The following is a 17,529-nucleotide window of genomic DNA, read 5'->3' as shown; positions in this document are numbered from 1 at the left end:
AATAATGTTGGCCTTAATAACAAGGGGAGCTGAGTATAGGAGCAAAGAGATCCTTCTGCAGTTGTACAGGACCCTGGTGAGACCACACCTGGAGTATTGTGTTCAGTTTTGGTCTCCAAATTTGAGGAAGGACATTCTTGCTATTGAGGGAGTGCAGCATAGGTTCACAAGGTTAATTCCCAGGATGGCAGGACTGTCATATGTTGAGAGATTGGAGCGACTGGGCTTGTATACACTGGAATTTAGAAGGATGAGAGGGGATCTGATTGAAACATATAAGATTATTAAGGGATTGGACACTCTAGAGGCAGGAAACATGTTCCTGATGTTGGGGGAGTCCAGAACCAGAGGCCACAGTTTAAGAATAAGGGGTAGGCCATTTAGAACAGAGATGCAGAAAAACTTTTTCACTCAGAGAGTTGTGGATCTATGGAATGCTCTGCCTCAGAAGGCAATGGAGGCCAATTCTCTGGATGCTTTCAAGAAAGAGTTAGATAGAGCTCTTAAAGATAGCGGAGTCAAGGGATATGGGGAGAAGGCAGGAACAGGGTACTGATTGTGGATGATCAGCCAAGATCAGTGAATGACGGTGCTGGCTCAAAGGGCTGAATGGCCTGCTCCTGCACCTATTGTCTATTGCTATGGGGAGAAAACAGGAGAATGGGGTTGAGATGGGTAATAAGTCAGCCATGATGGAATGCTGGACTTTTCTCATTCACTTCCCATCACCTTGTCAGTTGCAGTAATTGAGAACCTTGGGAATGTTGGCAAAACTATTGCTTTGAGTGAATTGCAACATGGTGTGGAGAAGGGTTTGGACTGGCAATGTGGCAATAATGAGTGTTTTCCTCTTGACAGGTATGGAGAACTACAAGACAGGAGGAGGCCGTTTTTCACCAACTTGACCATCTATAATGACGCTCTCCTTCTCTTGCCTGCTTTCTCCTACACCAAGAACACAATTCTCTCCTTCAGGGCTCTTTACACTCTCCAGGATTTTCAGGCCAAACAGGAAGTGGTATTCTTCAATCCTGTGTACCTAAAACATCTGAGTGAATTCTGGCATTCTAAGGGTGTAAGAGCAAACCGTCTCTCCACCGGCATAATGGTCACAAGCATGGCACTAGAACTTTGTGAACAAGTGCTGATTTATGGGTTTTGGCCCTTTAAGGAAAATGTAGATGGGCAGGCTGTCTCACATCACTACTTTGACAATCAGCTCCCCAAGCCTGATATTCACTCCATGCCATTAGAGTATCAACAGCTTCTGCAGATGCACAGTAAAGGAATTGTCAAACTTCAAATGGCTCCATGCCAGATAGATCCATAAGAAATAGACATTTAACTCTCAGTCTTTAGAACATTAGACTACTGGCCATAAAACTGGGCTTAAATAAGAACTAGCTTGACTTCCAATCAGTAGAACCTTCAGGATTTCAGTTTCTGATGGCTTGTATTTGATTGGTTGTGTAGTGTTTGTTGATCTTTCCCAGTTGGAGGAAGTCCTGATGATTGGACATTTTGGCTGTGCATAGCACATTAATGAGAAATTATCATAGGGTCATGAACAACTAACCAATCAATATGTAGGATCATTGCTGTGAGGCCACGTTTTCAAAGGAGATGAGGGTGGTCCAATGAACAGCTCAGGGCTGGTAGGCAATAGGAAGATCTCGAGTTAGGATAACACAAAGAACCTGATGTATAACCATGCTTTTTCTTTGCCCTTTTATGATTTTGAGAGCCTAAGTCATAGATATACTATTGTCATTCACTTTTAAAAACTTCAGACTAGTAAAGAACAGAAGTATTGCATTTTCTGGTAACTTCTTTCATAATATCTCAATGAACTATTTTTGGAGAGTTGTAACAGGAAGCCCAGCATCCCAACTTTCCATGGTAAACTCCCACAAATAGCAAAGTGACAATAGACTAATAGAGCATTACAGCTCCTTCAGCCCATCCAGTCCATGCTGAATTGTTATTCTGTCCAGTCCCATCAACCCACACCTGGATCATAGCATTCTGTACCCCTCCTATCCATGTATTCCAAACTTTTCTTAACTGTTGCAGTCAAACCCACATCCACCGCTTCCACTGGTGGCTTGTTCCACACTCTCATCACCCTCTGAATGAGGTAGTTCCCTCTCAGGTTCCCCTTAAATATTTTACCTCTCACCTTTAACCTATGAGCTCCAGTTCTAGTCTCACACAAACTAGTGGAAAAAGCTTGCTTGAAATTACCCTATCTATACCCCTCTATTAAATCTTCCCTCATTCTCCTACGCTGCAGTGAATAAAGTCCTAATCAGTTCTGCCTTTCCCTATAACTCAGATCGTCAAGTCTCAGCAACATCCTTATAAAATTTCTCTGTGCTCTTTCAATCTTATTGATATCTTTCCTGTAGGTAGGTGACCAAAACTGCACACAATACTCCAAATTTGGCCTCACCAATATCATACAACTTCAACACAATGACCAATTGTAGACACAAATGTTGTCAAGGACAAAGGGATAACACTCTTACTGTTCTTCAGAATACTGGCCATCCCTGTTTAACAAGCGGATTTCCTTTATACAGTCATCTGTAAGTCACTTCTGTCCATGTTTAAGATACTCAAAAAATCACATCCCTACAGTTTTGTAATGAATAGCATTAAAAGTAGTTAAGAAAAGAAAATCTGCAGTTTGGGCCGAGACCTGTCAACTGCATTTTTTCTCATAGATGCTTCCTGGCCTGCTGAGTTCCTCCAGTATTTTCTGCATCAAAAGCATTTAGAACTGATTTTAATGGAACAATTAGTAAAAGTGGAGCAAAAACGAAACTACTTTTGTCATTTGTTGGAGTGAACATGTGCATTTAAGTAAGACTTTTGAATCAAATTATATGTATTGTAGCAGCAGCTTGTCCATCTGGATCTATAAAATATGGGCAGTCGTAACAGACAAGTTAGAGAAGCGTTTAATTGGAGTCAGGGGAACTATGAGGCTATCAGGCAGGAAAATGGAGGCTTAAATTGGAAACGTTCTCAGAAAAGTACGGAAGAAATGTGGCAAATATTCAGGGGATATTTGTGTAGAGTTCTGCATAGGTACATTCCAATGAAACGGGGACATTATGGTAGGGTACAAAGGGTACAAAGGCTGTAATATATCTAGTCACGAAGAAAAGAAAAACTTACAAAAGGTTCAGAGAGCTAGGTAATGATAGAGATCTAGAAGATTATAAGGCTATGTATGATGAAGGAGCTGAAGAAGGAAATTAGGGAGAGCCAGAAGGGGCCATGAGAAGGCCTTGGCGGGCAGGATTAAGGAAAAGCAAGAGGATAAGACGTGAGAGAATAGGACCAATCAAGTGTGACAGTGGGAAAGTGTGTATGCAACTGGAGGAAATAGCAGAGGTACTTAATGAATACTTTACTTCAGTATTCACTATGGAGAAGGATCTTAGTGATTGTAGTGATGACATGCAGCAGACTGAAAAGCTTGAGCATGTAGATATTAAGAAAAGATGTGCTGGAGCTTTTGGAAAACATCAAGTTAGTTAAGTTGCCGGAACCGGACGAAATGTACCCCAGGCTACTGTGGGACATGAGGGAGGAGATTGATGAGCCTCTGGTGATGATCTTTGCACCATCAATGGGGACGGGAGAGGTTCCGGAGGAGAGTGCCCTCCACTCTCTCCGCACTAACCCCAACCGCACCACAAACCTGCAGACAAAGGTGGTGCCATAGTAGTCTGGCGGACTGACCTCTACCTCACTGAGGCCAAGCGGCAGCTCTCCGACACCTCCTCGTACTTGCCCCTGCCACAGCACCCCACGAGTAAACATCAATCCACTGTCTCCCACACCATCTCCAACCTCATCAACTCCTTCCTCCCTCAGCCAAAAAACTCATAATTCCCACACCCTGCACAGCTCGGTTTTACCTCCTCCCCAAGATCCACAAGCCTGACTGTCCGGCAGACCCATGGTTTCAGCCTGCTCCTTCCCCACCGAACTTGTGTCTGCCTACCTGGACTCCATTTTATCCCCCATAGTTCAGACTCTCCCCACCTACATCCTGGATACATCCCATGTCCTTCACCTCTTCAATAACTTCCACTTCCCCGGCCCCGACCACTTCATTTTTACCATGGATGTTCAATCCTTATACACCTCCATCCCCCATCAAGAAGGCCTCAAAGCCCTCCGCTACTTTTTGGATAACAGACCCCACCGGTTCCCCAGCACCACCACACTCCTCCGGTTGGCGGAGCTTGTTCTAACTCTCAATAACTTCTCCTTTGGTTCTTCCCACTTTCTCCAGATCAAGGGCATAGTCATGGGTACTCGCATGGGCCCCAGCTGTGCCTGCCTCTCTGTGGGTTATGTGGAACAGTCTATGCTCCAAATCTATACTGGCACCACTCCCCAACTTTTCCTCTGCTGCATTGACGACTACATTGGTGCTGTTTCCTGCACCCATGCTGAGCTCGTCAATTTCATCAACTTTGCCTCTAACTTTCACCCAGCCCTTAAATTCACTTGGTCCATCTTTCTCTCCCCTTTCTTGATCTCTCGGTCTCCATCTCTGGAGACAGACATCTTCTACAAATCCACTGACTCCCATAACTATCTTGACTATACCTCTTCCCACCCTGCCCAATGCAAAAATACCATTCCCTATTCCCAGTTCCTCCATCTCCGCCACATCTGCTCCCAGGATGAGGCTTTCCGTTCCAGGACTTCTCAAATGTCTCTTTCTTTCAGGATCTTGGTTTCCCTTCTGGCATCATCAAAGATGCCCTCACCCACATCTCCTCCACTTCCCGCACTTCAGCCCTTAACCCATCCTCCCGTCACCACAACAGGGACTGAGTTCCCCTTGTCCTCACCTACTACCCCACCAGCCTCCGGATCCAGCATATTATCCTCCGCAATTTCTGCCACCTTCAACAGGACCCCACCACCAAGCACATCTTTCACTCCCTACCCCTCTCTGCTTTTCGCAGGGATCATTCCCTCCGCGACTACCTGGTCCACACATCACTCCCCACAGAACTCCCACCCGGCACTTATCCCTGTAAGTGCAAATGCTACACCTGTCCCCACACCTCCCCCCTTACCACCATTCCGGGCCCCAGGCCCCAGACAGTCCTTCCAGGTGAGGCAACACCTGCGAGTCTGCTGGAGTCGTCTATTGCATCCAGTGCTCCCGGTGCAGCCTCCTCTACATTGGTGAGACCCGATGCAGATTGGGAGACCGCTTCATCGAGCACCTACACTCCATCCGTCACAATAGACAGGACCTCCCGGTTGCCACCCACTTCAACTCTGCCTCTCATTCCCATCTAGATATGTCCATACATGGCCTCCTCTACTGCCATGATGAGGCCAAACTCTGGTTGGAGGAGCAACACCTCATCTACCGTCTGGGTAGCCTCCAGCCTGGTGGTATGAACATTGAATTCTCCAATTTCTGGTAATTCCCTCCCCCTCCCCCTTCCCTTATCCCATGTCCTTCTCTGCCTCTCTCCCCTTTCAACTTTCTGCTTTTTTATCTCTACAGTTCTTTCATGCTTATCCCCTCCCCCTCCCCCCTTTATCTTTCCTCTGATTGGTTTTCCACCTGGCGCCTCTAGGCCCTACCCCCTCCCCTATCTCTATTACTGGGCTTCGGTCCTCTCTTTCCCCCCCATTCCTGATGAAGGGTCTCCGCCTGAAATGTTGGCTACTCTTTTCTCACGGATGCTGCCTGACCTGCTGAGTTCTTCCAGCATTGTGTACATATTCCGGAGGATTGGAAGGTTGCGGATGTTGTTCCTTTATTCAAGAAAGGAAGTAGAGATAGCCCAGGAAATTATAGACCAGTGAGTCTTAGCAGTAAGTTGATGGAGAAGATCCTGAGAGGAAGGATTTATATACATTTGGAGGGCTATAATATGATTTGGAGTAGTCAGCATGGTTTTGTCAAGGGCAGGTCATGCCTTATGAGCCTGATTGAATTTCTTGAGGATGTGACTAAACACATTGATGAAGGAAGAGCAGTAGATGTAGTGTATATGGATTTCAGCACGGCATTTGACAAGGTACCCCATGCAAGGCTTATTGAGAAAGTAAGGAGGCATGGGGGACATTGCTTTGTGGATCAAGAACTGGCTTGCCCACAGAAGGCAAAGAGTGGTTGTAGATGGGTCATATTCTGCATGGAGGTCGGTCACCAGTGGGGTGCCTCAGGGATCTGTTCTGGGACCCTTACTCTTCATGATTTTTATAAATGACCTGGATGAGGAAGTGGAGGGATGGGTTAGTAAGTTTGCTGATGACATAAAAGTAGGAGGTGTTGTGGATAGTGTAGAGGGCTGTCAGAGGTTACAGCGGGATATTGATAGGATGCAAAACTGGACTGAGAAGAGGCAGATGTTCAACCCAGATAAGTGTGAAGTGGTTCATTTTGGTAGGTCAAGTATGATGGCAGAATATAGTATTAATGGTAAGACTCTTGGCAATGTGGAGGATCAGAGGGATCTTGGGATCCGAGTCCATAGGACACTCAAAGCAGCTGCGCTGGTTGACTCTGTGGTTAAGAAGGTGTATGATGTACCAGCCTTCATCAATCATGGAATTGAATTTAGGAGCCGAGAGGTAATGTTACAGCTATATAGGACCCTGGTCAGACCACACTTGGAGTACTGGAGTACTCAGTTCTGGTCGCCTCACTACAGGAAGGATGTGGAAGCCATAGAGAGGGTGCAGAGAAGATTTACAAGGATGCTGCCTGGATTGGGGAGCATGCCTTATGAGAATAGGTTGAGTGAACTCGGCCTTTTCTCCTTGGAGTGAAGGAGGTTGAGAGGTGACCTGATAGAGGTGTATAAGATGATGAGAGGCATTGATCGTGTGGATAGTCAGAGGCTTTTTCCCATGGTTGAAATGGTTGCCACAAGACGACACAGGTTTAAGGTGCTGGGGAGTAGGTACAGAGGAGATATCGGGGTAAGTTTTTTTTACTCAGAGTGGTGAGTGCATGGAATGGGCTGCCGGCAACAGTGGTGGAGGTAGATATGACTGGGTCTTTTAAGAGGCATTTAGATAGGTACATGGAGCTCAGTAAAATAGAGGGCTATAGGTAAGCCTAGTAATTTCTGAGGTAGGGACATGTTCAGCACAACTTTGTGGGCCGAAGGGCCTGTATTGTGCTGTAGGTCTTCTATGTTTCTATGTAACTGTAATAGTATGTTGCCTGACTCTCTTGGTGACAATGATTCTAAACAAACAATCACTCAACAAAGTTTTGTTTCTAAATATTTTATTAAGCGTCACATATACTGATTACTTAACATACACTTGCACATACACTGTTTACTGCTAATTTGAGATCTTACCTGCCCCAGTCACAATAAGAGGTTAATCATATAACCATATAACAATCACAGCACGGAAACAGGCCATCTCGGCCCTCCTAGTCCATGCCGAACTCTTAATCTCACCTAGTCCCACCTACCCGCACTCAGCCCATAACTCTCCACTCCTTTCCTGTCCATATACCTATCCAATTTTACCTTAAATGACACAACTGAACTGGCCTCTACTACTTCTACAGGAAGCTCATTCCACACAGCTATCACTCTTTGAGTAAAGAAATACCCCCTCGTGTTTCCCTTAAACTTCTGCCCCCTAACTCTCAAATCATGTCCTCTCGTTTGAATCTCCCCTACTCTCAATGGAAACAGCCTATTCACATCAACTCTATCTATCCCTCTCAAAATTTTAAATACCTTGATCAAATCCCCCCTCAACCTTCTACGCTCCAATGAATAGAGACCTAACTTTCTCTGTAACTTAAGTGCTGAAACCCAGGTAACATCCTAGTAAATCGTCTCTGCACTCTCTCTAATTTATTGATATCTTTCCTATAATTCGGTGACCAGAACTGCATGCAGTATTCCAAATTTGGCCTTACCAATGCCTTGTACAATTTTAACATTACATCCCAACTTCTGTACTCAATGCTTTGATTTATAAAGGCCAGCGTTCCAAAAGCCTTCTTCACCACCCTATCTACATGAGACTCCACCTTCAGGGAACTATGCAATGTTATTCCTAGATCTCTCTGTTCCTCTGCATTCCTCAATGCCCTACCATTTACCCTGTATGTTCTATTTGGATTATTCCTGCCAAAATGTAGAACCTCACACTTCTCAGCATTAAACTCCATCTGCCAACGTTCAGCCCATTCTTCTAACCGGCATAAATCTCCCTGCAAGCTTTGAAAACCCACCTCATTATCCACAACACCTCCTACCTTAGTATCATCGGCATACTTACTAATCCAATTTACCACCCCATCATCCAGATCATTTATGTATATTACAACCAACATTGGGCCCAAAAACAGATCCCTGAGGCACCCCGCTAGTCACCGGCCTCCATCCCGATAAACAATTATCCACCACTACTCTCTGGCATCTCCCATCTAGCCACTGTTGAATCCATTTTATTACTCCAGCATTAATACCTAACGACTGAACCTTCTTAACTAACCTTCCATGTGGAACTTTGTCAAAGGCTTTGCTGAAGTCCATATAGACTACATCCACTGCCTTACCCTTGTCAACATTCCTCGTAACTTCTTCTGCTGACTCCCAACCCGTGAGTTTACATCTTTGTGATGATTGATCTCTGGGGTGGTTGTTTGCCTTATCTTTGATGACTCTTTTATACAGTTATTTTTCTGATGGCAACCTTTGTTCTTTTTGTCCAGTCCTATTATTGCACATTCCCTTTAGGGATTTGGTGGTCACTTTTACTTTGTGCACATCTGTTCCCTTCTTATGGCCTTTAATTCTTCGTCATCACATATAATTCTGCAGATTTGCTAATGATACTTTCACTCCCTTCTCCATGTCTTCATTCTGAGCTAGAACTTTTCTTTGAGCAATACTTTGATGGGCAGAGCTCTGTATACTAAGTCTGATGGGATACTTGACACCTTTATTCCCGCTACAGACATAGGAATTTTACTGTCTACCTGAGAGGGCTGACAATTTGAAGTCTCAGTACTTCATACCAGTGACATCTTTTGTCCTCAGGTCTCTGAGACTTCAACCCACAAAACTACCATTGCCAAGTATGTTACCAACTGAGCCAAAATATTGTGGAGGGCTGTCAGAGGTTACAGCGGGACATTAATAGGATGCAAAACTGGGCTGAGAAGTAGCAGATGGAGTTCAGCCCAGATAAGTGTGAAGTGGTTCATTTTGGTAGGTCAAATATGATGGCAGAATATAGTATTAATGGTATGACTCTTAGTAGTGTGGAGGATCAGAGGGATCTTGGGGTCCGAGTCCATAGGATGCTCAAAGCAGCTGCGCAGGTTGACTCTGTGGTTAAGAAGGCATATAGTGTATTGGCCTTCATCAATCATGGAATTGAATTTAGGAGCCTAGAGGTAATGTTGCAGCTATATAGGACCCTGGTCAGACCCCACTGGAGTACTGTGCTCAGTTCTGGTCGCCTCACTACAGGAAGGATGTGGAAACCATAGAAAGGGTGCAGAGGAGATTTACAAGGATGTTGCCTGGATTGAGGAGCATGCCTTATGAAAATAGGTTGAGTGAACTCGGCCTTTTCTACTTGGAGCGAAGGAGGATGAGAGGTGACCTGATAGAGGTGTATAAGATGATGAGAGGCATTGATCGTGTGGATAGTCAGAGGCTTTTTCCCAAGGCTGAAATGGTGGCCACAAGAAGACACGGGTTTAAAGTACTGGGGAGTAGGTACAGAGGAGATGTCAGGGGTAAGTTTTTTATTCAGGGAGTGGTGAGTGCATAGAATGGGCTGCCGGCAATGGTGGAGGCAGATACGATAGGGTCTTTTAAGAGACTTTTGGATAGGTACATGGAGCTTAGAAAAATAGAGGGCTATGAGTAAATCTAGTAATTTCTAAGGTAGGGACATGTTCAGCACAACTTTGTGGGTCGAAGAGCCTGTATTGTGCTGTAGGTTTTCTATGTTTCTTTAAGTTCTGAACTGGCACCTTAAGTTCAAGGAATCCTTTCTCCTGGTCAAATTAGCTTTTGTTTTGTGCTTGGGATACCTACCCTAGTTGAAGATGATTCAATAGGCAGGAAAAAAACCGACTACTGGAACAACTACTTAAATTGAACATTGGTGACACTGGTTGGCAGGTGCTGGGTATTGCAGTGGACATCTTGACATCTTGAAGGACAAATGGAGGATGTGCCTGCCCTGTTTTCTACTAACACCTCATACTAGTGCTACCTTCTGAACTTGTAACTGATGAGCTGTCTATGAAAAATATTGTCCACTGCTTCTCTGACTGGACGGTTGAGACAGCTTTTCTGTCTAGACACCAAGATCCGTGGTGTTGCTAAAGTATCTTCACACAGATGCAGACAGTAACAACCTGAACAAAGTTTACAGAATAAACAAAAGTAAAAATGCAATGGTCTAAGGAAAATTCATGTCAATGAAACCTGGGCTAAAATGATTTAATTATGAAAGGGGTTGTGTAGATTAAGCCCCCATGTCATAGATTAAAGGTTGATCTAATTCTGTTAAAGTTGAGCAAAGGATTTGAAAGTGGAAGCAGCGAGAATGTAATTCCTTTGTTTGGGGGAGAGAATCATACAAACTAATGATTTAGGAGCAGGAATAGGCCACTTGGCCCCTTTTGCCATACTACTCTATTTATTAAGTGTGCCACAAATAACCTTTCATCATCTTGCTTATTAAATGTCTGTCAAACTTGGATTAAAATATTAATTGCCCCTGTTACTGTAGCCTTTTGGGAAAGAGAAATTCTCTCTGTTGCAACTCCTCAGGACTTTTAAAGTTTCTGTTATCACCTCTCACTCTTCAGAACTCTAGTAGATACAAGCCGAGCTTATCCAGCCTTTCCTCAAAGGACAATCCACTCATCCTAGGTATCAGTAAAGTTTCTCTAAGCTGCTTCTAATTAATTAATATCTTTAAATAACAAGACTAAAACTACTCAGTACACAAGATGTGACTTCAGCAATGTAATGAAGTATAACACCCCTGCTGTGTATTCAGTTTTCCTAGCAATAAACTATAATATACTGTTGGCTTTCCTATTTAGCTGTACCTGCATTCCTCTCCTTTGTGAATCATGCACGAATACATCACATCCCAAACTCATGAAATTCTGCAGATTCTGGAAATCTTGAGTAACACACAGAAAGTGCTGGAAGAACTCTGCAGGTTAGGTGGGGAATAAACAGTTGATGTTTCAGGCTGAAATCCTTCATCAGAACTGGAAAGTAAGGGGGAAGAAGCCATAAGACCATAAGCCAGAATGGTTTCCCTTTCCACAGATGCTGCCTGACTGGCTGAGTTTAGCCAGCGTGTCTTTATTTCCCCTTCCAGCACCTGTAGATCTGTGTGTTTCCATATACAAAAAACAAATTTGATACCCTGCATGCACATCAGTTTAAACATGATTGACAAATGTTTACATCCTTGTACCTATTCAATTACTGCCATTGATTGCTCAATTTTCCATAATTAGAAAGATTAAATAGGATTATTTTGAAACAGTCCTTCCTCAGTGTTGGATAATATTACATTGAGAATTATTGTTGGTCAAATTTTCAAACCAAGTTAAACCAAAGCTGTTCATCAGGACTTGGCCCAAAATGTTGACTGTTCATTTCCCTCCACAGATGCTAACTGCTCTGCTGAGTTCCTCCATCACTTTGTGTGTATTATCAGATACCTCTACCTCAGAGCACTGCAATTTCTAAGCATTTAGATAAGATGTTTCTTTTTCTTATTTTTCCTGCAGAAAGAGACAATTTGACATGTAATGCTTCATTTGCCAGATCTTTTCCTGATCACTAAACCTATCCACATCCTGGAGCCTCACTGCTTAATTTCCAACCTTTCACTGAGGGGCCTCCAAGAGGACCACAACTTTGTTGTGGTTTGGAGGTTTGTGTGCCTCAGTGACCCAGAGAGCTATGTTGGCTGGAGTCAGGGCTTTATGCTTTGTTGCTTGGTAGACAGGTACCCATGCCAAACTGGTCAAAGGGTAGAGGACAGACAAAGAGTGGTCCAGTGGTCCTCCAGGTTTGGAGGCTCAGCTCAGGGCTTACAACCCTGACTGGTAAAACAAAATTGTTATGGAAACAGTAATTAAGAATCCTTCTACATCTGAGTCTCCTCTTGGGACCTTCATGACTGACATGATGAAGGAAGTTCTGAACACTGCCAGAGATGGAGCACCTTCAATGCTGCCCTAAACGCTAACAGCGTAACAGGAAGTAAGTAAGAACATATTGAGGGGATGTAGAATACAGAATAGGGGTCATTGTTGTTAGAGTTGGGTTGCTTAGTGGTGACATCAGAGTTAATCTCACAAAAAAGGGTGGGAAGTGTCTTTTCAACAAGAGGATCCGTTGCAAATTCTAAACCCAGAATGAAATGCCTAGAAAGCTATCCTTCGTCTCCCAACCCCCCCTTCTCTTTTTCCATTCCTCATTCTGGCTCCCCATCACCCCTTCTCTTCTCAGCTGCCCATCACCTTCCTCTGGTGCCTCTGCTCCTTCTCTTTCTCCCATTGTCCTCTCCTATCAAATTCCTGTTCTTCAGCCCTTTCACTCTTACATCTATCTCCTTCTAGCTTCTTACTTTGTCACCCCCACTCCTTCTCACCCACTTGCCCTCTCACCTAGCTTCACCTATCACTCCCTAGCTTCACTCCCCCCACCTTCATATTCTGGCTTCTGACCCCTTCTTTTCTTGTCCTGATGAAGGGTCTTGACCTGAAATGTTGACCCTCTCCATAGATACAGATGATCTCATGAGTTCCTCCAGCATTTTGTGTGTGTTCCTCAATATTTACAACATTTGCAGAATCTCTGCTTTATATGTTTGTGTTTCTGATATTCCAGATGTCAGAGTTGTCATCACCCTATGACACAGTCAAAAATCAGGAGACAAGTTCCCAGAGAAGATATTTTGTAGTTGGAACATTATGTAAGAAATGGGAGCAGAAGTTGACCACCCAGCCCTTTGAGGCATCTCCACCATTCACCAAGATCTTGGCTGATGTTATATCTAAACTCCATTTTCCTTCACTTTCCCCCTTGCTTTCCTCAATATCCCAAAACATATTGACCTCTGTTATGAATTAACTCAGGGACTTGGCCTCCACATCCTTTCAGGACAGAGCTTTGCCACCATCTGAGCAAAGAACTTTCTCATCTCATTCCTAGATGGCCTATCCTTTCTTCTTTAGGTTCTAGGGTCCTCAGCCAGGGGAAACATCTTTCCTAAATCTAATCTGTTGAACTATCTTTGCAAATTTTATTGAGATCTCTTCTTCTAACTCTGGAGAATACAGCAAACCCACCATTCCTTGAGCTGATGTGATGAAGACTACATGTACACCTCTGTAACAAATATATCTGATTTTAGGTTAGTAAACCACTGTACACAGATCAGGTGTGGACTCATCAAGGACCTATATAACTGCAGTAAAACATCTTCATGTCTGTATTCAAATGTTCTTGTCCTCACCTATCACCCCACCATCGTCCACATCCAGCACACAATTCTCCGAAACATCCACCATCTCCAAAGGGATCCTACCACCAAGCACATCTCCACACCCCCACCTCCACCCCCCCACCAACTTTCTGCTTTTGGCAGGAATTGCTCCCTATGTGACTCCCTTGTCCATTCGTCACTTATGTCCCTCCTGGTACTTACCTTTACAAGTGGAACAAGTGCTATACCTGCCCCTGCACATCCTCCCATTCAGTGCCCCAAACAGTCCTTCCAGGTGAGGTGACACTCCACCTGTGTGTCTGGTGGGGTCACATATACTGTGTCCAGTGGCCTCCTTTGTATTGGTGAGACCCAACGTAGATTGGGAGACTGCTTCACTGAGCACCAGAAAAAGCTGAAACTTCCAATGCCCACCCATTTTAATTCCACTTCCCATTCTCATTCTGATATGTTGATTTCTCAGATTTCCAGTAATGCCCCACCCCCCTCTCCTTCACCATTTCCCATCCGCTTTTCCCTCTCTCACCTTATCTCCGAGCCCGCCCATCACCTCTCTCTGATGCTCCTTCCCCCTTTTTTCTTTCTTGCATGGTCTTCTGTCTCTTTCACCAGTCAAATTCCCAGCACCTTACTTCATCCCTCCCCTTTTGGGTTTCACCATCACCTTGTGTTTCCCCTCCCCCCACTTTTAAATTTACTCCTCAGCTTTTCTTCTCCAGTCCTGCCAAAGGGTCTCGGCCCGAAACGTCAACTGTACTCTTTTCCATAGATGCTGCCTGACTTGCTGAGTTCATCCAGCATTTTGTGTGTGTTCCCATGGTACCTATAAGTCACACCCTGCCAACTTGACAAAGATTTGTTCTCATGTCAGTTATCCAGTCCTCAATGCATATTGATATATTAGCCCAAACTCTTTGCTGCAATACTTCTGACCAGCCTCCTCTAAAGAACTTTATCAAGAGGTTTTTGAAAATGCAGTGCACCTCCTCCATTGTTTCTGTTCTCAATTCTCATCACATCCTCAATGAACTTCAACAGTCAAATGTAATTTTCTTTCATAAATCCATATTGACTGAGTATTCCTATTCATTTCCAAGACTTCTGCTCAGTAATACTACCAGCAATTTTCATGATTTTTTTTTTCAGTCAGACACCTTTTAGTTCCCAAATTTGGTTATCCTGGAAGCTCATTTCTTCAATGGTAAATAAACTCAGTGGCCACTTCATTAGGTACCTCCTGTACCTCACATTGTTAGTTGAGTTACTGTCGCCTTCCTGTCAGCTTGAACCATTCTGGCCATTCTCCTCTGACCTCTTTCATTAACAAGGCATTTTCACTCACAGAACTACCACTCACTGGATGAAGACTGCTGAGAGTGAAAATCTCAGGACATCAGCAGTTTCTGAGATACTCAAACCACTCTGTCTGAAACCAACAATCATTCCACGGTCAAAGTCTCAGATCACATTTCATCCTCATTCTGGAACATAGAACAGTACAGCACAGGAACAGGGCCTTCAGCCCACAATGTTGTGTCAAAACAATTCAATTAGTAATCAAATGGCTAACTAATCTTTTCTGCCTACTCAATGCCCATATACAGTACTTCCACCTTCCTCACATTCATGTGCCTATCTAAACGTCTCAATTCACTGCCTCTATCACCAGCTCAGGCAGCGAATTACAGGCAACACCCATACCAGTGTAAAAAAAACTTGCCTGTCACATCTCCTTTGAAAATATCCTCTTACACCAGAAATTAATGCCCTCTGGTATTAGACATTCCTGGGACAAAGATGCTGTCTGTCTACTCTATCTATGCCTCTCATAATATTATAAACCTCTATCACATCTCCCCTCAGCCTTCAATGCTCCAGAGAAAACAACCCAAGTTTGTTCAACTGTTCATGCCATCTAATTTTTGGAGAACTGTGTGCAGTCAGTGTTTCAATTGATTGTATTAAAAATACAACTATCTGGAAGGTCCAACTGCTGGTGAGTCAATATAAAAACATAGAAGCATAGAAAACCTACAGCACAATACAGGCTGTTCAGCCCACAAAGCTGTGCCGAACATATCCCTACCTTAGAACTACCTAGACTTTACCCATAGCCCTCTATTTTTCTAAGCTCCATGTAGCCATCCAGGAGACTCTTAAAAGACCCTATTGTTTCCACCTCTATCGCTGCCACCAGCAGCCCATTCCACACACTCACCACTCTGTGTAAAAAAATGTACCCCTGACATCTCTGTACCTACTTCCAAGCACCTTAAAACTGCCCTCTCGTGCTAGCCATATCAGCCCTGGGAAAAAGCCTCTGACTATCCACACGATCAATGCCTCTCCTTATCTTGAACACCTCTGTTGGGTCACCTCTCATCGTCCTTTGCTCCAAGGAGAAAAGGCTGAGTTCACTCAACCTATTCTCATAAGGCATGCTCCCCAATCCAGGCAACATCCTTGTAAATCTCCTCTGCACCCTTTCTATGGTTTCCATGGCCTTCCTGTAGTGAGGCGACCAGTAGTCCAAGTGGGGTCTGACCAGGATCCTATATAGCTGCAACATTACCTCTCGGCTCTGAAACTCAATCCCACGATTGATGAAGGCCAATGCATCGTACGCCTTCTTAACCATAGAGTCAACCTGCGTAGCAGCTTTGAGTGTCCTATGGACTCGGACCCCAAGATCCTTCTGATCCTCCACACTGCCAAGAGTCTTACCATTAATACTATATTCTGCCATCATATTTGACCTACCAAAAAGAACCATCTCACACTTATCTGGGCTGAGCTCCATCTGCCACTTCTCAGCCCAGTTTTTGCATCCTATCAATGTCCTGTGGTAACCTCTGACAGCCCTCCACACTATCCACTACACCCCTAACATTTGTAACATCAGCAAATTTACTAAACCATCCCTCCACTTCCTCATCCAGGTCATTTATAAAAATCATGAAGTGTAGGGGTCCCAGAACAGATCCCTGAGGCACACCACTGGTGACCGACCTCCATGCAGAATATGACCCATCTACAACCACTCTTTGCCTTCTGTGGGCAAGCCAGTTCTGGATCCCTTTGGATTCCATGCCTCCTTACTTTCTGAATAAGCCTTGCATGGGGTACCTTATCAAATGCCTTGCTAAAATCCATATATGCAACATTTACGGCTCTACCTTCATCAATGTGTTTAGTCACATCCTCAAAAAATTCAATCAGGCTCGTAAAGCATGATCTGCCTTTGACAAAGCCATGCTGACTATTCCTAATCCTAATCATATTATGCCTTGCTGACTATTCCTAATCCTGGCAAGAACTACACCATGAAGTCAAAAGAACATGCCAAGCAACTCTGTGAAAAGGTTATTGAAAAGCACAAGTCAAGAAACGGATACAAGAAAATTTCCAAGTCACTGAATGTCTTTTGGAGTACAGTTAAGTCAATCATCAAGAAATGGAAAGGATATAGCACAGCTGTAAATTTGCCTGAAACAGGCCATTGTCAAAAACTGAGTGACCATGTAAAGAAGAGGACCAGTGAGGGAGGCCACCAACAGACTTATGACAACTCTTGAGGAGTTAGAAGCTTCATGGCTGAGATGGGAGAGACTGCACTTACAACAACTGTAGTAGAAGAAGGCAGAGTCATGAGAGATGATAGGCAGCTGGAAGAGGAGACAGAGTGAAGGTGGGATGGGTGAAGGGAGAGGGAGGGAATTACCGGAAGTTGGAGAATTCGATGTTCATACCAAGGGGCTGGAGACTACCCAGACGGTATATAAGGTGTTGCTCCTCCAACCGTAGTTTGGCATCATGTCAGTAGAGGAGGCCATGTATGGACATATCCGAATGGGACTGTGAAGGAGAGTTGAAGTGAGTGGCAACTGGGAGATCCTGTCTGTTGTGCTCGATGAAGTGGTCACCCAATCTGCGTCGAGTCGCGCTGATGTAGAGGAGGTCGGATTGGGAACATCAGATGCAATAGAT

General features: G+C 44.2%; 1 protein-coding gene across 1 annotated transcript in view; it reads left to right on the top strand.

Moving 5' to 3' along the window:
• The window catches only part of LOC132384962 (alpha-2,8-sialyltransferase 8F-like), a 102,898-nt gene extending 91,789 nt beyond the window's left edge, over nt 1–11,109 (top strand). The window contains exon 8 of the mRNA XM_059956654.1: nt 859–11,109. Coding sequence (XP_059812637.1) covers nt 859–1,330 — 472 coding nt within the window. The 3' untranslated portion in view covers nt 1,331–11,109. The remainder of the gene's footprint in view (nt 1–858) is intronic.
• Nucleotides 11,110–17,529: the final 6,420 nt, after the last annotated feature.

This window comes from Hypanus sabinus, chromosome X1 (genome assembly GCF_030144855.1).
Source record: "Hypanus sabinus isolate sHypSab1 chromosome X1, sHypSab1.hap1, whole genome shotgun sequence".
In the NCBI taxonomy this organism is placed as follows: domain Eukaryota; kingdom Metazoa; phylum Chordata; class Chondrichthyes; order Myliobatiformes; family Dasyatidae; genus Hypanus; species Hypanus sabinus.
The sequence above is the reverse complement of the archived record's forward strand: the minus strand, read 5'-3'. Positions and strand labels throughout refer to the sequence as shown.